This window comes from Crocodylus siamensis, chromosome 1 (assembly GCF_052110815.1).
Source record: "Crocodylus siamensis isolate JL-2025a chromosome 1, ASM5211081v1, whole genome shotgun sequence".
Classification (NCBI taxonomy): Eukaryota; Metazoa; Chordata; order Crocodylia; family Crocodylidae; genus Crocodylus; species Crocodylus siamensis.
Window position 1 is genome coordinate 90814329 of NC_143395.1, and position 20557 is coordinate 90834885.

General features: G+C 42.4%; 1 protein-coding gene across 1 annotated transcript in view; it reads right to left on the reverse strand.

Moving 5' to 3' along the window:
- REV3L (REV3 like, DNA directed polymerase zeta catalytic subunit) overlaps positions 1 to 20557 on the reverse strand; it is a 209912-nt gene that overhangs the window by 53937 nt on the left and 135418 nt on the right. The window contains exons 14-18 of the mRNA XM_090038057.1: positions 18742 to 19712; positions 17612 to 17694; positions 8238 to 8363; positions 5049 to 5241; positions 2271 to 2382 (exon numbers count right to left, since the gene is read on the reverse strand). Coding sequence (XP_089894183.1) covers positions 2271 to 2382; positions 5049 to 5241; positions 8238 to 8363; positions 17612 to 17694; positions 18742 to 19712 — 1485 coding nt within the window. The remainder of the gene's footprint in view (positions 1 to 2270; positions 2383 to 5048; positions 5242 to 8237; positions 8364 to 17611; positions 17695 to 18741; positions 19713 to 20557) is intronic.

The following is a 20557-nucleotide window of genomic DNA, read 5'->3' on the forward strand; positions in this document are numbered from 1 at the left end:
ATCCTTTACTACTACATATATCTTGAAACTGCCTGGAGATGGCTCTTTCCACAAGTAGATGTGTTTGCTGTCCAGTCCACCACCAAGTTAATAAATGTTGTTGTGGAATCAGCAATCCACAAGTATTCTGAACAGATAGGTTGTTATTCCCTTTGACAAGTCTCAGAAGTTACATTCTTTCACCCTTCTCTTTGATATCCAAGGTGGTCACCAAGATCACCTAGAAGCAAGGTGCGGTCATATGCTGATCACTTCATGATGCTCCAGAATCTATCGCTCCCAAGATTGATGTCAACATGCCAGCCAAAGACCTTTTTAGTCTTTTACAAATTAATACACAGAATGTCTTCTAATTTCTCTCGATCTTCGATCTTTGAGTTTTGCTCCATAGACCTTAAGTGGTAACATCTCCTGAATATGATCTGGTTGATTTCTTCCTCCAATTCAGTATACCCTGTATCAAGTTGATTTATTAGTATAAATAGAGAATCTGGCCCTTGCAGTGGACAAAGCAGAAAAACCTGCTAGGACTGACAACACAAGACATTTTGGAACCTTTTTCTCCCCATACTAAGTATTCTCACTAAAACTCATTTTGAACCTGAGGGAAATACCTGTTTCTTAATTTTAGTTCACTTTCCATTTGAGCACTTCAGTAAGGAGAATATATAAAGTCCACAACTGCCAATTAAGCATCTTTACCTTAATTTTTTCCCCCCCAGGTAAAACTGTTCTGAGGCTAGTCCCTGTTTTATGGTATAGAAAAATGCAGGCTTCCATTTAATCCTTTCAGCTTTCTTTCCTCCTTTATGCCCTAAGATTATACATGTTCAATGAGAAAACAACTGTATGCTGCAAACGTAGTCCAACAGTAAAAGTGTTATTTGCAGCAAACTAAAAAGGAATAATTTTGTACTCTACTGGTGTTATAGTGGGGGGAAGCAAACTGAGAAAACAAAGTCCCTTCTCCGCTCCTCTTTCTTTTATACATATGTATATATAGACTAAAATTGTCATCTTCCCATGGTACAAGCTTCCTAAACACAATCTCTGAAGATAAAGTTGCTGACTCCCATTCCAGCTACCTGGCTGTTAACACAATCCATCTTGAAGTGCAGGATCAGCATGCTTTCTTCATCCAATGATGCTTTCTTATGTACAGGCAGAGAGTCCTCCTTTGATGCTCTTCAGGGATAAATAAAAATTCTAATACCTTATCTTTGACATGTTGTTATAGACTGCCATCTGATATCCTTTTTCAACTTTTCCCATGTTGGAGAACCTTTTCTTTTTTTCCTCTTTTTTTTTTTTTTTTTAAGTTGCTTGCTACTTCTAGCAGTTTTCCAAAGCCAGATGGAGCACCAGATTTCCAAGAAAGAAAAATAAAATTTGTTTCCTTACCTGTACTTTTATCTTCTCTGAACATGGATCTGCTGCTCTGTCGGGACCCACCCTGAGCTGGTTGCTCTCAGCAACTTTTGTTATTCTGGCTTCACGGGGTTGGTCCATGTCATTCATCAGAGGTTTTCTGGTTGGAGAGAGAGAGAATTGCAAATGTACTCTGCCTAGTACACACCTTTTTCTTGAAACTGTATTCCAGCCGGTTGAGTCAGGGTTTAGTGTTTATTTTTCCTTTTAACTTTAGGACTTCACACTTTTGGCAGTTAGGCCTGTGGAGATGTGCCTGCAGTTCCAAAGGAGCACCACCAGAGGGTGCTGTAAAATAGGCCTTCAAGACTTGGAAGAAATAAGGGGGAGAACAGGGGTGTGAAAAAACACCCCAGAAGTTTCCAAGCCAGATAGACCCCCATTCAGAGAAGACAAACTTGTAAGTAAAGAAACTAGTTATCTACTAATTTACTCAATTCTCCTACGAGGTTGTATGTTAAGTTTTTTTGACATAGAACAGCTACAAAAATTCTTTCCCATCTGCGGGCTTTTCTATAGTTTTCATCACTGCAAGAGATTAAGACTAAGAAATGTGAACTAGACATTGGGATGATTAGGAAAGTTTATAAAATTACAAGATTATTGATGCACGTTAGTTTGGATGCTTTAATTTAACTAAGAGGATCTTAAAATGCCTGCTTTCAGTGGAAAGAAAAGCAGAGATGTTTTTATTCAAAAGACCACCATTCTTGTCCATTCTAGAAATGAGCCTTTGAGGGAAAACAACAGCAATCAATATTTAAGAGATGTAAGAGGATGAAGGAACTAAAATCTGCCATACCATGCCTGAAAAATAAAAGCACAACAGACAGATAAGCTACCTTTTTACAATATTCACTACTTCCTGGAAAAGAGTTCTCTCATCAGTAGTGTAAGTGACTTCTAGTCCTGTAACTCCAGATCTTGCGAGCAAGGGGGCCTGGACTCTGCTACCTAGAAAGCAAGTGAAATACCATTAAATTTTAGAATAAATTCCACACCTCCAGTCGAACCTATCCTTTAAAATAAAATGCAATACAAATTCCATTAAATGAGAAAAGCATTTACATATTTTTGTCCTCAAAAAGTACCTCTATAGGCACAAGATTTCTTGGATTTGCCTTCCAAGTCTTTCAACCACAAAGGAAGAATTTTCTAGAAATTCTCAAAGATTAACAAATGTCAACAATTTGTGCCCACAAATCTCAGGCTAAGAGATCTATATTTGAAGAAAAATGTTAAAAATGCTATGCGAGAGCTTAGCATTTAATATTTTCATGCAAAATGTTTATTTTAATGGGATTCATTCAACTAGTTGAAAGCAATTCTTTCCAATGTGTTTTGAAGACTAAAAGCACTATAATAACCGTTTTGGAAAAAAAAAAAATCTCACTGATCGATAAGAAATAAAATAGCCAATTATAATGGCCTTTTCTACATAAAAAGATTAGTGTGCAGCAACTTCGTGCAAATTTACAATGCATCAGCTATACCACATTAACTCTCCACATAGACACACTTATGTGCGTCTGCATAGGGAATTAAAACAGAATAGCTAGTATGCTGTAAACTCAGATGCAAGCTTACTGAGCACTAACTTCTCTATAGGAAAAAGTCCTAGGAGAAGAAATGTAATAGAGACAACTAGTACTCTATATACAGTCCTTTATAAAATAGATTGCAACAGCTCTGATCAAGACAACGATACCAAGTTTTCAGTGGATCTGGATCTAAGATGAATGTGTCAGACTAGAATATACGCATGCAAATCATTTAGATAAAGAGGTACGATTTTACTACATACCAGCTGCTCTGTGCTAACTGCCTGTGGACGTACTCTTTCCCTATGGAAAGTGGAAGCTAAACAGTGATAATATTCCCCCCTTTCACTGAGGGCTAATTAACTAACTGTGGTTTAACTTCCACTTACTCTGGAGCAAGAGTGCACACAAGCGGTTACAATGGAGCACATGACTGATAGTAAAACCCTGCTTCCTTTTACCCTTAAGTAAATTGCCATGTGATGATACCTTTAGACTGCTTCAACTCAAGGTAGTATAATTATCAAAATTACTTTAAAAAAATGCAAAAAACTTTAAAATGCAATAGTATAATAAAGGAGATGGCCCATAATCTAAAATATTGAGTATACACCAATAAGAGGAATAAATGCTATTACAACATTTACATAAAATATTTCACTTTACTGGTAAAATCTTCTGCAGATCAGGACCTCTGTTTTGTTTTTTTAAACATACTACCAGATTTACTTAAAGTGTTTTCTTCATAATTTATCACAGCAGCTTCTGAGGAGCCATAAGACTCCAATACCGTGGCAAATCTCATTTAGCAACATAATGACTGTAATTACAGTAGTCAGAAAAATGTTAACATAGAAACAAATACCAAAATAAACTACATTAAAAGTAATATTAAGGACTTAGGCTAACCCCATAAAATTCCTACAAGTTGACAAAGAAACAGCTGTAGGATGGAACTTTTGCCTTAAAATGAATCTTTTTGGAAGGTTTTTGGCAGCATTTTTAATTTTAGACAGTATTTTGTGGTTTAGTATACTTATATAATGCTACTTTTTAATTCTGTGGAACAAACCTAAAAGAAGCCTTTTTTTAAATAGCCTAAACCAGTGGTACTCAACCTTTAACAGCTGGAGAGCCACTTCCTTTATTTAGACGATATCGTAGTGCACCTAAATTCAAGTACCAACATTGTGATCAACATGATGTTACCTCAATGTGTAATGATGCTGCATCATCAACCATCATCACATATTGACACATCATGATATGACATCATCAACCCCTCTCCCAACAGCACTCTCTCTCTTCATCCCCTCCTAGCTGCTGGGAAGAAGGGGTTGGGGGAGGGGATGTCTTTTCCCATTCTGCCCCCCAGCTGCTGGGTGGGAGGTGATCTCTACTCTTACCTGTGGGGGGGGTCCCAGCAGCTCCTTTTCTTCCCCCCTATGGAAGGGGGGGAACTTCAGCGACTCCCACACTGCTGGTCCATTTGCTCAGTGCTCCCCGCGCTGCCTGATAGAGTGGAGCGCCGATCAGACGCCTACATTGCGAGAGCCGCCTGTAGGGCCATGAAGAGCCACATCCGGCTCTAGAGCCACAGGTTGAGTATCACTGGTCTAAACAAAGCCAAAAAGGTACAATACAATAAGGGCCCCTGTTTAGATCCTAAAAGGATCAGATAAAACCACAAAAATAACCCTTAAGCAAAATATTAAAAACATACTGTCTTGATTTAACATTTTCTATTTGCAGCTACCAGCAATTTGAATAGGAGACTATTGTAAGTTTTCCTCTTTACACTTTTAGAACATGCAGGGGCTTGTCCTGAATGTGCACAAACATAGGTAACTGCATACCTTCATCGTATCTGTGGTTTATAGCCCCTGCAATGGTTCACATGAAGATATAAGTAGGAAAACTATCTAGGTTTAATAAGGCCAATCACCAACAGTCACAAGAGGAATTAAATGAGCTAACATAATATTATGTTTGACCATACTGCTTATTAATCACTGATTATTAGCAAATAAATATTTTCATAAAATGCTCTAAAGAAAAAAAAAGAAAAGATATAAGAACCTTGGCTTGAGATTGTTCTGTCTTTATCAATCACTATAGCTCCAGTGATTTCTTTTTTATCAGTATTTGGCAGTGCTGTGTCAGATGAGATGCAGTAGAATAAAGCACAGATAGGATCAAATTCAGGATCTGGCTCCAAGTCCCGTCTAGGTCGAGCATGTAACTCCATACTGATGAGTGTAAGGTTTTGGACCTACATAAAAAAACAGGTAAAAATATGGTTTGGGTATCTCCTCAAATAACTTTTAACAAGCTATTTATTATTAACTACCTTGTATTAACAACAAGGGCCTCATAAGTATATAAACTGCTGACATATCACAGGTAAATATCAACAAAACTTACTAATACTGTCTTTTTGGATGTCACACGTTTGCAAAAATATTAGTTTTATTGGGCAAGGTTATCAGAGACCTACTATATTTTTTACTGCACTCATTTGAAATGATTAATACTGAATGTTTATTCTCTGTTCAGGTATTACCCCTTGCTCTAGGACAGGGATAGGCAACGTTTTTTGGCCAGAGTGCCGAAAAAACCACAATGTCTATCTTGGAAGGTGCCGGAGTGCCGACATGCCAGAGCCTGGAGCAGCTGTTCGCAGCCTCCCAGCTGCAGCCGACCCATGGAGCCCCATCTGCTTGCAGTAGGGTTTGCAGCCTCCCAGCTGCCTGCTGAGAGCAGCCTGGGCTCTGTGGCTGGCAGCAGCTGCTTAGAATCTGGGCTGGCAGTGGTGTGCTGACCAAAATGGCCTTGTGTGCCATGCTCGGCACACGTGCCAGGGACTGCTGACCCCTGACTTAGAAGTTGAAAACAGGGGAAAAGTCTACTTGTCCTTTTCTAGAGTGTAAAATAGGAAAGACCTAGAATATTTTAAAGACCCCTGCACTTTCCTTAGTACATAGGAAAGCATGGGAAAAAGGCAGACATTTCAAGAAGTTCAAACTGAGTTTGCTTGTTTAAAGTTTAAGGCTTGGTTTCTCAACCTTTTTAGACTCAAGGCACCACTCAGAAAATACTAGCTCTTTGTTTTTGCTCATTTTTTGACTACAGAAAAATAATAAAGCAATTTTTTCTGTTGCAAGCATCACAAATATAAAAGGTCAGGACATATTTAACACTATGGATTCCTACTTGAAGAAATGTTTTGGTTTATGTTGTGAAACACGTTCATATACCTAACAGTACTAACAGAGTGGCACCCTGCAGCGCCCTTGCTCTCAGGGCACCATGGTTGAGAAATACTGGTTTAAGGGTAGAAACTGGGCCTGAAAGAATCAGAAGACTGGAAGTGAACCCAAGCATGCATGAATAGATAAAGATGAATAAGAGCAATGGATATACCAAGCTTTTTCATTAAAAAGGTATAAAACACTGAATCATAAAGATGCATTAATAATATTTTTGGAAATATTCTGAATCCTCGGTATTTTATTGGGATCTAAATATGTAATAAATTATCATTCTGAAAAGCAAACCTGTTTTAAATACAATTTTTAACCTGATTAAATCATTTTAGTAGTGACATCTGTCAGGGGTACTCATTTTTCCCCGTACAGAATCATAGGGTTGGAAAGGACCTCATGAAGTCCAACAACACAGCTCAAGGGAGGATTACCCCCAACTAAAATCACCTTGGTAAAAAGTGTCCGTCTAACCTGCTCTTAAAAACATGGATATTCCACAACCTCTCTGGGTAGCCCTAACCAGCCTCATAGTGAGAAAGATTTTCCTTATATGAAGAAAAAAAAAAAATGTCTGTTGTTTCAGTTTAAGACCATTGCTCCTTTCCATGTCTCCTGTGGCCACAGAGAAGTCCGTCTTACCTGGCCCTTGGAGCAGTCTCATTTGGTCCATAGTGTTGCCCATGGGTCTGGAAATGCTGCATCAGTGGAATAAGGGGCAGCATTAACTGCAGCCTTGTGCACTGATTTGGGCCCTCAAACTGGCCCTGTGCAACTCATCATGGCCTGTGGGGCTAAGCAAGTTGGGCACCACTGGTCTATCTCTGCCCCTCCATATAACCACCCTTCAATATTTTGACATATCAACCCTCTCCCACACTGACTCTTCTCTTTTCCAGACTAAATAATCCTAGTTCTTTCAGCCTTTCATCTTAAGTCATGTTTCTCCAGCCTCTAATAGTTTGTCACTCTCCCCTGGACTCTTTTCAATCTGTCCACATACATCTCGAAATGCCGGGCTCAAAACTGGAAACAGTACTTCAGCTGAGGTCTAACCAATGTCAGAGAGAGGGGAAAAAATTACTTCCCTCGATTTGCAAACAACACATGTTAACACAACCCAGTAAGTTGGCTTTTTGTTTTGTTTTTTTGTTTTTACAACAAGAGTACCCTGTTGGCTCATATTGATCTTATGGTCCATTGCAACTGTCCTAGGTCCTTTCCTGCAGCCTTGCTAGTCATTCCACAGTCTGATTTGTGCATGCAGGACTTTGCACTCATCCCTGTTTAATTTAATGTGATTTTTGTCATGAGGTAACCTTCCCCCCACACAAAAAAACTCCGCTTAAGGTAAAAATTCCAAAATGTCTTTTTTTAAAATTTTATTTACCACTGTCACAGGAACATCTAATTATTAAGATTGAAAGATAACATCGTTTTTGCTCACTTTTCAGTTTGTTCGGGTCACTGCATTTGCCAGCCTTTGAAGTTAATCAGTTTCCCCTTGTTTTTGTCTTTCATAATATAATAAAAAGCAAACAAAGCAAACTACTCAAATCAGTAAGGATGGTATTAGCTCTACTTCAAATTTACTAATTCATTTCTGAACTAGCTGGATTTTAAAGTTAGGAATTCTTTAAACTTCATGCTTTAGTTCCATCTTCTGTAAAAGGGGGATAAATACTTACTTTTCCAATAAAGTGAAATATTCAATTTCCCAATTAAGGAGTTCATGCTAACACAGTAAATAAACCAGAAAGTTATTCCAAAAAAAGGAGCTGTGAAATGTATTTCAGTATATTACTGAAAGAAGGAGCTTTGAGAGCCTCAGATATAAGCAATATAGCCATTTCCTTAGAAGTCAGACATACCAAACCCTGATGAATAAGAATAGATTTCAGCATCTTTTTCTTTACAAACTCAGCCCATTTCATAAAATTATAAAAGTAGTCCAGTTAAAGATAAACAGAATAAATTAAACTAATGCATTGTTGCAGCAAGTTACCTCATGTAATGTTTTTGCTTCCTGCAGATTTTGCACACTGACTTTAAAACCGTAAGAGTTGTTTAAAGATGGTCCTTCAATCTGAGAAGTTTCTTTCTTTGGGGCACTGAGGAGAGCAAACTGATTCTGTCCAAAGAAATGCATACAACAAAAAGATGAAAATGGCTGTAGTTTTCATTTTTCAAAACATTGCTTACATATTTGGCAAACAAAAGTAAAAAGGTACTGTTTTTCAATTATAAACAAGCTTCCATTTACAATATTTTCTTGTGTTCATTTCCTGTGGCAGAGCTACTTCTGTATCAAACTCCTTTTCAGTTCTAATTTCAATGAAATCACAGTAACTTAGCAAACTGTAAAGAAATGGCAGATGCCTCTCACAGAATCAGGCACAAGTTAAACATGCTGAACTCCAGGACCAAAGTCTAGAGCAACAGGATTACGTAACTGCCTTTAAATAAGGGGTATATACATTTAACATACATTCACCTTGGCTTTCTTACAAACTTGATGGTAAAAGAACAAAAACCAAATCTGTATGTACTTTTGCACCTTATCAGGACAGCACCGAGGGCCCCTAGTGGATATTCCATTTCTCAGGTGATTTGCCAAGTTTCATACATTAAGTAGCAATATGCCAGATAGTCAAGCAATTGATTGTATGATGAAAACGACAAACCCACCTCAAATAAATCACTCATTTATTGTGAAACTTCTGTGGCAGGAATGCATTGTATGTTAATTTGAACAGTTAGCATGTTACTTAGACCTTACAGTATCCCACAGCTCTGCTCTTCCTACCTCCCCTCCCACCAAGGGCAGTAAATAGGCCACAGAGTTATTCCACACTGTAGCAAGTGCTCGTCCCATGGGTGGTCACGATGCACCCTGATGGCTGCTCAGCCCTTGCTAACCTGGCTTCCTTTGGGCACTCTCTCCCTTACTCACTCACCATGCTGTGATGTTATTAACTTCTGAGGAAAAGGGAAACTAACCCAGGGCTTCCCAAGCCTGCTCTTACTCTTACAACTATAGGTACCTACAGTCATTGCCTTAAGGGCTAATTACGTGGGCTCCATCCTGTGCCCCAGTAGCCAGTCCCATGCCTCACAGATAATATGCTAACACGTGCCCGGTCTGGGCTACAGGCCTTGCCCCTCCTGTGCTATGGGCTCTTTGGCCCACCCAGTCCCTGGCAGTGGCCCCTGACTTTTGGTTTCCCTAGACCAGGGGCTGGCAATTATTTTGGCTGGAGTGCTGCTTAATGAGTTTGGGCAAGCAGCTGATAGCCACAAGCATAGCCTCAGCCCTTGAAAGGTGCCCTGTGCCCTAGTTGCTATCTTGGGACCAGAATTCCCCCCTGAACCCCTGACCTTTGCCACTGGAAGTCCCACCCTCCCTCCCCTCCCCAGGTCCCCCTGAAATACTCCTTTTGGGAGGGGAGGGTTGTCAACCTGGAATCAGAAAAAAAACAAATCATGCACTAAAAGTCAAATGCCTACTATAATGTTTTAATTTTGTTACAAAAAATACAGTACACAAATCCTGACAAAAGTATATAGAAGAAGTTACTGCATAATAATTAAAAAAATAAAGTCTTACTCCTGTATATTATGTGTGTGTGGGGGGGGGGTTGGGATGTGGTTAGGGGTGGTGAGTGTGTGTATGGTAGAGTGTGTGGGGGGCAATAGAGTATATTGTCAGAGTGTGTGTACATGTGAGGAGGTTGTAGGGGCAGGGTGTGGGTATGAGGACCACCCCCCCACACACACACGCTCACTCACTTCCTCCCTCCACAGTGCACAGCTCCTGCTGCTGGTGGTGGCAGCAGCAGTGGGCAGGAGTGACTAGGGTGCTTGTGGCCCGTGTAGGTGTTGCCGTCCGGCTCTGGCCAGAGCTGCATGTGGGTGTGAGGAGTGCAATCCAGCACGCCCACCCCTAATGTGTGGGGCTCTGCATGGCACACGTGCAGCTCCCGCACTCGTGTGCCACCAAAGGAGCTGGCTGCTGTGGCTGCTCTCTGCAGTGCAGGTCCTGGGACTCCATTGGTAATGGAGGGGAGCCCTGGCTCCTGCTTCCCGATAGAGTCCTGGGACCTGCGTAGTAGGGAGTGATGAAGGCAGCCAGCTCCCACGTGCAGGGACTTTACCTGGTGATGAGCAAGTGCAGGAGCTGTGCATATGCCACGTGCTCCTGTGCTCCTTGCTGGCTGGAGCCATGTGCTGCCAGTGGCAGCGCCTGCACCGGACACAAGCATCCCTGCCTGCTGCTGATGGCGGGGGCTGTGAGCCACAAAGGAGTGTGTAGGGGTCCCCACACCTCCCCGCCCTCTCTCACACTCACATCCTGCTCACCCAAGCTCTACGCTCCTGCCACTCTCCTGCATTTGGGCTTTGCGCTGCTGTCAGCAATAGCCTCACACTCCCATCCAGCTGCATCTTCCCCCCACTCCTGCCACTTCCTTACCTGTGCCTGGAGTGAACGGGATGCCAGGGAAGTCAAGCAGGTACCCTGGCATCTGCAAATGGAAGTTGTATGGTGGCTAGGTCAGGCCCTTCCTCACACAAGGATGGGAGTGACACGCGCAGGCTGGGTGGGATACAGTTAGTTTCTGTGTGCCCATGGGTTGAAGGAAAGTGCCTGGCAGGTCAGATCTGACCTGTGGGCCGTATTTTGCCCACCCCTGCCCTAGACCCTGGCCCCACTCCTAGGCCAGTTAGACCTTTGGGCTCCCAGGCCCTGCTGACGCTCCCCTTCCCCCCCAGCTACTGACTTCCAAGCCCCATGGCCCAGCTGACACCTGCCCTTCCTGGGCTCCAGCCTCAGGTCTTACCTACTCAGCCCCTCCTGGGTTCCCATCTCTTAGGCCTTCCTCATACTCACCCTTTTTGGGGCACTTGCACCTCTATCTGTATTAGGCTTCAGGCCTCAGGCTGCATCTACTCAGCCCCTCCTGGTCTCAGGCTCTCTCTCCATCTGGGCCCCAGATCCTTTATTCTTTTGGCCCCTCTCTCTTTCTCTGGGCCAGCTGAGGTTAGGCCAGCCTAACCTCCCCTTAGTCCATTCCACAACCACCAGCTGTTAATCATTACCAGCCCTCTTGGACCATGGCCTCAGCCCCTCTCAGGCTCTGCTCTATTCCCTTGCTGAGCTTTGGGCACCCTAGCCCTCTGCTGTCTGCCAGTCCTCTCCAGGCCATGTGCTCACCTGCTTCTGCTCCTAGGCCTATCTGTTCCAAGGCCTGTATTTTTCCCCAGGCTTTGGCCTTGCTTATCCCAGCTCAGACATTCTACCAGGAGCCCTGCTGCCAGAAGCTCATTTTGCTTGGAAACTCTCTCACATTCCTTTACTGTAAGCTTGCTGAGAGGAAAGAGGTTGCAGGGGAAAAGGGAACCCTTCAGATCAAGGAACAGCAACCAGGCCAGCTACAGAGGAGTTTTCTAGGAAAGCTCTGCTTGGAAAGAGACACAAAGGGAAAGGCAGCAGATTAGAAGACCCAGGGAGATAGCTGGTGGACGTCATAATACCAGAACCACTGCCACTTCCAGCTTTTCCTCTGCTTTCACCTGTAAGGTGCATGTCCAGGCAGGACCACACACTGTTGAGGCTTCCACACAGGTCCTGGTTTGGTTCTGTACAGACTGCAGCTTGCAGGTTCCTTCCAGTGTCAGTTAGCTGAGGGAGTGCCTGCAATGTGAGCAGTGCCTTCTGGTGGTGTCCCTCCGGAGAAGGCAAGGGAGCTACAAGAGGTAGCAAGGCTCCAAACCATTCTCTGCCATGAGGACTTCGACTCCACGCTGGAGGAAACCTCTAAGACTGTGGAGGAAGGACTGCCAGAGGTGGTGCGAGAAAAGGAAGAGGATATTGACTCCCAGGAAGGTGGAAGTTTGTATCTTCTGGCAGCAAGTAGTTGTCGTGATCCCCACATGCAGTGGTTTGCTTAGAGAACAGATATGGAGCACTAGCAACAGAGGAGAGCATTACATTGGTGGAAGAGGCCAGGCCAGGAACCCCCAAGGCGGGGAGGATTGAGACCACTGCTACAAAGAAGAGGCAAGGGGTGGTGGCAGTTGGACACTCTTTTCTGTGGGGGATATAGGCATCCATCTTCTGGTCTGACCTGTTGTCCTAGGACATCTGCTGCTTGCCCGGAGCCCAGATCCAAGATGTCACAGAATGATTACTGAGACTTCTGACCCTCCGACTACTACCCCATGCTGCTCATCCATGTGGGCACCAATGATGCTGCCAGGGGTGAACCTGAGCAGATTAAGAGCACCTACTGGGCTCTGGATGCAAGGGTGAAGGGGACAGGGGCACAGGTCATGTTCTCCTCAATCCTTCTAGTCAAGGGGAAGGGCCCTGGCAGGAGTGGACACATCTTGCAGATCAATTCACGGCTGCAGAGGTGGCTTCTGCAGCAGAGATTCGACTTCTTTGATCATGGGATATTGTTCCAAGAAGGATCGCTAGGAAGGGATGGGATCCACCTGACAAGGAGACTAAAGAGCATCTTCACAGACAGGTTCACTAACCTAGTGAGGAGGGCTTTAAACTAGGTTCGCTGGGGGATGGAGAACAAGGCCCTAAGGTAAGTGGGGAAGCAGGCGACCTGGAGGAAGCATAAGCAGGAGGGGACAACAGGAGATGCTACATTCTTCCTGAGAAAACAGGGCAATCAGCTAGTCACCTCAGGTGTGTGTACGTGAATGCACAGAGCCTGGGAAACAAGAAAGAAGAATTGGAAGTCCTTGCAGTTACAGAACTATGATGTGATTGGAACAACAGAGAATTGGTGGGACAGCTCGCATGACTGGAGCAGTGTCATGGACAGATGCAAACTGTTCAGAAAAGATAGGTAGGGGAGAAGGAGGAGGAGGAGTTGCACTTGATGTAAGAGAGCCATATGATTGCTCAGAGCTCTAGTATGAAGCTGGAGATTGACCCTAACTCAGAGACTCTCAACAGGCCTGAGGGGAGACCAACAAGGGTGATGTCATGGTGGGGGTCTGCTATTGACCACCTAGCCAGGAAGTGGAGGTAGATAAGGCTTTCTTAAGACAACTAGCGGAAGTTTCTGATCACAGGCCCTGGTTGTCATGGAGGACTTCAAATCACCCTGACATCTGCTGGGAGGGCAATACAGCAGTGCTCAGGCAATCCAGAAGTTTTTGGAGAGTGCTGTGGACAACTTCCTGGTGCAAGTGCTGGAGTGGCCACTAGGGGCCATGCTCTTCTTGACCTACTGCTCAAACAGGGAAGAACTGGTAGGGGATGTAGAAGTGAATGGCAAGTTGGGCAGTGGTGACCACAAGATTGAGATCCTGACAAAAGGAAGAAAGGACAGCAGTAGAGTACAGACCCTACGCTTCAGAAAAGCAGACCAACTCCCTCGGGGAACTGATGGGTAGGATCTCCTGGGAGACCAGTCTGAGGGGGAAAGGAGTCCAGGAGAGCTTGTTGTATTTTAAAGAAACCTTAATGAGGGCACAGGAATGAACCATCTCGATGTGCAGGAAGGATAGCAAATGTGGCAAGCAACCAGCTTGGCTTAGCAGAGCACACTTTGGTGAGCTTAAACATAAGAAGGAAGCTTAGAAAAAGTGGAAGATTGGATAAACAACTTGGGAGGAGTATAAGAATATTGCTTCGACATGCAGGGATAAAGTCAGGAAGGCCAAAGCACAATTGGAGTTGCAGCTAGCAAGAGATGTGAAGGGCTACAGGAAGGGCTTCTGTGAGTATGTTAGCAACAAGAGGAAAGGTCATGGAAAGTGTGGGTCCCTTACTGAATGGGGGAGGCAACTTAGTGATAGGCAATGAGGAAAAGGCTGAAGTACTCAATGCCTTTTTTACCTTGGTCTTCACAGGTAAGGTCAGCTCTCAGATTACTGCACCAGGGAACTGTTGAGAGAGAAGGTCAGCAGCCCACAGTGGTGAAAGAACAGGTTAGGGACTATTTAGAAAGCTGGATGTGTGCAAGTCCATGCCTGTACAAGGGGCCAGAGGCAATGCATCTGAGGGTGCTGAGGGAGTTGGCTGATGTGATTGCAGAACCACCGGCTATCATCTGTGAAAACTTGTGGGGATCAGAAGAGGTCCCAGACAATTGGAATAGGGCAAATATAGCGCCTAACTTTAAGAATGGGAAGAAAGAGGATCCAGGGAACTACAGGCCCATCAGTTTCACCTCAGTCCCCAGAAAAATCATGGAGCAGGTTCCCAAAAAATCCACTTCTGAGCACTTGGATAAGAATGTGATTAGGAACAAAAGCATTCATTCCTCTTCCCACCCCACTCCCAACCTGTCTCTCACCTATTAACCAGCCCAATTTACATCTTAATTGACTGGCTTTCTTGCATACCTTTACTACTCCCATTCAGGAAGAGCACAGACCATCTGCAGACGCCTCCCCTGCCTGCTGAAGGATAATTGTACCCAAAAGCTTGCAAAAAAGTATTTTTCCAATTATTTGAGTTGGTTTGATAAAAGATATCAGATTCACTCAAAGAACCTTGTCTGCCTATGTCCTTAGACTAACATGGCTACAACCTACACCATTAGGAACAGTCTGCATGGATTCATCATGCTTTATCAACCCGATTGCCTTCTATGAAGAGATGACCGGCTCTGTGGATGCAGGGAAAGCAGTGGACATGATATACCTTGACTTCTGCAAGGCTTTTGATACCATCTCCTACAGCATTCCTGCAAGCAAGTTGAGGAAGTATGGGTTGGATGGACTGTGAGGTGGATAGAAAGCTGGCTGGATTGTCAGGATCAAAGGGTAGTAATCAATGGCTCAATATCTAGGTTCATCAGTATCAAGTGGAGTGCCCCAGGGTTGGTCCTGGGGCTGGTTTTGGTTCAATATCTTTATTAACATTCTGGAAGAATGGGATGGATTGTACCCTCAGCAAATTTGCAGATGACACCAAGCTGGGGGTATAATAGATACACTGGAGGGTATCAGATCCCATGTACACATGACATGGCAGGAGGTGTAATATTTGGGATTGTGTATCAGATCTCATCATGCCTTAAAGTGAACATCTGTCAGGAACCAAAGAGAGCAACTGCCTCTCTGGCAGCTTGCCCTGTGTAGCCATGGGCAGCAGGGGCTGACCAGGGCCTTTTAGAGTGCTCTCTGAGAGAGCAGCCCAGGGACCAGTGAGCTTCTCCCTGCTCTTGGGCTACCCACTCACCTTTCAAACTGCTGGAAGAGCAGTGAGGACAGGATAGCCATGGCAGTGGCCCTGTCCTGGACCTAAGTCTGTCCCATATGCAAACTTGCCAACCTGCTGATACTTTAAAGGGTGCACAGGCAGCCAAGCACTGTTGGGCTGTTCTTGGTGTCATACTGCTTGCATGCTCAGAACTTTAAAAGGACTGCTGGTGTTTCAATATCAGCAGCCTTTTAAAATACTAGAGCCTTTAAAAACTCTCTTGTGCAGTTCCGGACAACCCTCAGCTGACTCTCAGGCTGCCAGGAAGCCAAGACCTTCAAAGGTCCTGCAAGTCTGTCAGTCAGCCTGCCTGGCTTGATAAGCCCTTTAAACTTCCCTGGGGGCGAAGCAGACTTGCACAGAGGAACTACAGATCAGCTGCATATTGCCTCCTAGCTAGAGAGCATGTCTGCAACAACTGTGTCAAGCTCCAGCTAGAGAGCTTGGAATACGTGGCCATCCATGGCACTTTTTTTGTATTGTTGCAAATTTTGTAAAAGCTGTTGCCTCATCCAGCACTGGCGCTTCAGATTGAGAAGCAGACAGGGAGCAGTTGGTGGATGCTCCTCCCCTCTGCTCCCAGTCTACAGGATATAAGGAGCAGCCTTCTTCCAGACCAACGACCCCAGTCTCTGGAGGGCATGGGAGCCTTTGCCCTGGTTCTACTCCTCCTCGTTTCTGGGAGAAGTTAAGCCAGGGAAAAGTGTGTAGACGGTTGGTCTCCCAAGAGAAGCTATCCTAGGAGCAATTTAACCCTGGTTGTTCCCAAGTTATTTTTCTCCAGGAATAGACATTTTTGCTCTGAGAGAAAAAGCTTGAATGTCTGCATGCTTTGGGTTTCTACCAGGAGAATGGCGATTCTCCCCATAGAAACTGAATGTCTGTACATGGTCACTGTAAACAGTTCAAAAACTTTCTTTAATATCAATCCCAAATCAACTTTGCTACAAATTGAGTTGATTTTTCCTTGTCCTTCTCCGAGAGAACATGAAGAATAACTGATTAACCATCCTATTCATAACAACCTTTCAGATATTGGAAGACTTACCATTGTGTTTCCTCCCTCTTCTCTTTTCTGCACTAAACAACATTTCAAAACTATCATGACAAATTGGGAAATAGTTCAAAAATCAAGAAAATGAAATTCAGTAAAGACAAGTTCACTTCTTGATTTCAGACCGATTTTGCAATTGTCAAAAATCAAGCTGATCTCACTCTCCAGAACACTTGCAAACTTCCCTCGCCTTGGTGATATCCACAAATTTCAAGTGTATTTTCTAAGTAATCTTAAAAGATTTTTCTTATAATTACTTGAAATTCTCATTTTTCTTCCTATTGTCTTAATATTAAGCTCACAAACTGTAATGTTAAAATTAACACAAAAATTCCTTATATGTAGTCTATATTGTACAGTACATCTGTATGAAAAAGGCAAGTCATCCTAAAACTTTAATTATTCCCCCCCCCCCATTTTTTTATTTTATTTTTTTTTTTTGCTTATAATGCCCCTGGCACACACTAATATAATTGTGTGATTGGTATCCGAGAAACTTTATACGCTCAATCCTAAAAACTGCATGTCCTGCCATGCCAAAGGGAATTTTGGTTAGTATATGGTATTTGTAAAAGACTAATGAAGAGGTCATTACCACATTTGACAGATTAGTGCAACAGGATATAAAAAAAAAGCTAATCGATACATTATAATTTAATTTGTTGGTTGCATACACTCATATGGACACATTTATTCTCACAAATGCATACTGACATTGCAATAACACCACCTCAAGCACAACTGACAGCATATAATTTTTTTAATTAAAAAAAAGAACACAAGAAAAAATCACAAGTCTACAAAACATCTTGGAATTTGATATGACCATATAAAATAGGCTTAAGATTTGCTTTTGTATTTTCTTTTCGTATTTGCATCCTTGTAATTGCCATACAATTAAAATTTTCCTAGATTCCACCTGTAAAAGAAATGCCATGAAAACCAGAAAGCTGTTGTAACCTCTACTACTAAAAACAGTTTTAAAATACATACAAGTGGGACAAAGTAAGACATGACCATCACTGCTTCAGAACTAACACATAAACGTATATGCAATGTTATAAAAACATATCTTTATCATAAAATTTCTTACCTTCACTTGTGTTGTTAAAAGTACTCTTCGAAGAGTGTCAGCATTACTTCCTCTTCTCTGACTTAATTTATGAATTTTGGTTTCTGTAAGGACATATAGCAAAATGATTTGGTTCCTTCAAATATTCGCTAGAAAGCAGAATTAAGTACAAAGAAAGTGAAAAAGCTCCTGGATACTACAGCCTGAATGGGATAATCACCTTTTAGTTCAAAAACAATTTTAAGACTGCAGTAGTTTCTAAAAGCATACTAAATGTATGGTATTAAGACAAGAACACTTCTCTTGTACAGTTCAATTTAAAACATTTAAAATTTATACTCTAAATTCAAATTAAGTAGCTGTTTGATGAATGCCAGAATTTTAACTAAAGATTTAATAAGCAAAAACATTGTCAATTCAACTTCAATAATGGTGGCCGCATACAGATGATCAGTTAGACTAGAAGATATTTTTCTAGTAGAAAAAGTCCAGGAATTGGACTATACAAGATGTTCTTCTAGTCCCATAGCAGGAGAGCTTCACAGGTGAGCTAGAGAGCTGCTCCCTCGGCCATACCCACCCTCAGCAGTGCTGAGACCTGCCCTCTTCCCTTGGAAGAAGGCAGGCGATGAAGTGGCAGTTGGCAACTGCTGGAAAGCAGCAGCAGCTACTACAAGGAGCTGGGGAGGGTTCCAGACCCAGGAGAATATGCCTCTCCTCTACCGCCCAACTAACTGGGAGCATTCCCAAACATAGGAGAATACCCCCACCATCCTGCCAAACAGCAGCCATTTTTGCTCTGGGAGAAAAAGTTTGACTATCAGCACAACTTTTCTACCAAGAGAAAAAACTATTCTCCTAGTATAAAATTGAACATCTGCAGAGGTCAAGTGTTTGTGTCTACTACTATAAAATCTATACCATAGTCAAATGACAACACAGCATAAGGATGTTTTGATACCAGAATCCTAATGGTTGAATAATTATTTCATAAATGTTTACCACATTATTACCCTTGCAAAAATAGTTTAGTTTAATCTCCCAATAGGGCAGTGGATATTTCCCCATTTAAAAATAAATAAATTAATCAATTTTCAGAAACTATTTTTGTGCCTCTCCCTGGTTTTATCTTGCTTAAATAACAGTTTTACCTGTTGATAAGGGGGTAAAGTCAAGTGCATCTGGTATTACTTCTTGAGGTTTTCTCTGCACAAGGGGAGTACTATGTAGGCAAAATGATTCCAGATTTCCAGCACCTTCTTTGAGCAAGAGTGGAGACGTGCTCAAGGGAGTCCAACCCTCAGCTTTGACAGGTTTATCTTCACTCTCAGCAGATGTTACATCCTTTTCTTCCACAGAAGATGGAACTATATCTTGATTACTCCAGTCTGCATCTTCAAAACTGGACTGCCTAGAATCTGGGGATGCTGCTTGTTGCCAAGGAGGAAGCACTGGAGAATCTGGTGAGCTATAATTGATATAGTAGTCCTCTTCCTCTTCTTCCTTATCAGGTTCTATTGTTGAAGTAGCAACTGTTTTGCTTTCAACTGGGGTTTTATTTGGTTCTACGGTATAATTTGTAGAAATTATATTATTCACGTGTGTGTCACAAGTTTCCTTGGTTTTTATTACTGTAGTACTTATCTGGGAAACAGGAGAATCTTTTGTAGGTCCAGTAGGTCTCCTATCTTGCAGGTTAGGTAAACTCTCATCCTCAACAACTGTTTTTGTTATTTCAACAGGTTTCTCTGAAGGCAGTGTTGTAGAGCTCAAATTCTCATTTCCTTTTTCCATCTCAACAGGCTGGTCCTTAGGCAATTTCTTCATAAGCTCATATTCTTCTTTGGCATGGAGCCATGTCTGAACCTGCTGGCGACTTGGAGCACATTTACAAGGCATGATTACTATTTTTTTATCTTCACTAGTTTTATGGCTATTAATTTGTCTTTTATCAATAACAGATTGCCCATTGCGTTGAGGTGATCCTGGCCTAGGATTTTGTGTCATTGCTGAAAATGCTGTCTTCCAGAGCCGTAGTCCTTCCAAGGAAAAGTCTCCTTCAAACTCAGGTAGATCATTTGGAAGTCTAGTTTCTACTGTGAGAAGTCGACCTCCAATCTCCCTATAAAGAAAATATTATAAATTTATTTTGCCACAAATCAAAACTCTTGAGATTAATTACTCTTTTCTTATAGAATCCCTATAGGAGCCTCTAGTGAGCCTCTCCAAATGTTACTTGCCTTATGTTTTACTTTCATATTAAAGATCCCAGGATAACCATCGACCTTTCAGCAGAAGAGAGCTAGGGGTAAGTTCCTCCTAGAGTCTATTATGTGTTCATAAAAATCAGCAAAAGAGGTCACTAAAAATTAAGTGGATGATCAATTCCTTTCCCTCAAGGAAAGATCATGCTGTGTCCATATAGCTTCTCAACCCTACTGGTTCATAGACTTGAGAACAAGTTAGTTTCTAACATCACACAGTAGCAATATATCACAGGATTATTTACAAAACTGGAATTGTTTACTGTAAAATAAACTATAAGCAAATACATATTTTTAGTGACAGAGAGAGACACTACCTTCATGCTTGTGGGTACCTAGCATTAAAACACGATGTAGTTTCAGGAAGGGAGTAGAAATCCTCTCTGGTTACAGAAATACATCTGAAGGACCACTACATTTTGGGATTAGATGTATATTTATTAAGGAATGAATTAATGTAAAATGAATATGGCTTTAGCACTGGGAGGAAGCCTCTTTTACAATATTATGACAATGTGACCAGTTTCACTATTTGCAAAAATCATTCTCTTAAATACTTGATCAACACTTGTCATCCATTAGAGGGGTATCTAAGCACTTGTCAGATTTACAGGCAGTCTTCATAATCAGAACCAAACAGAGTCCCAAGATAGTTGGTAGCTTCCACACCAGGTCATATGGGCAGACCAAGGGAGCAGGTAGT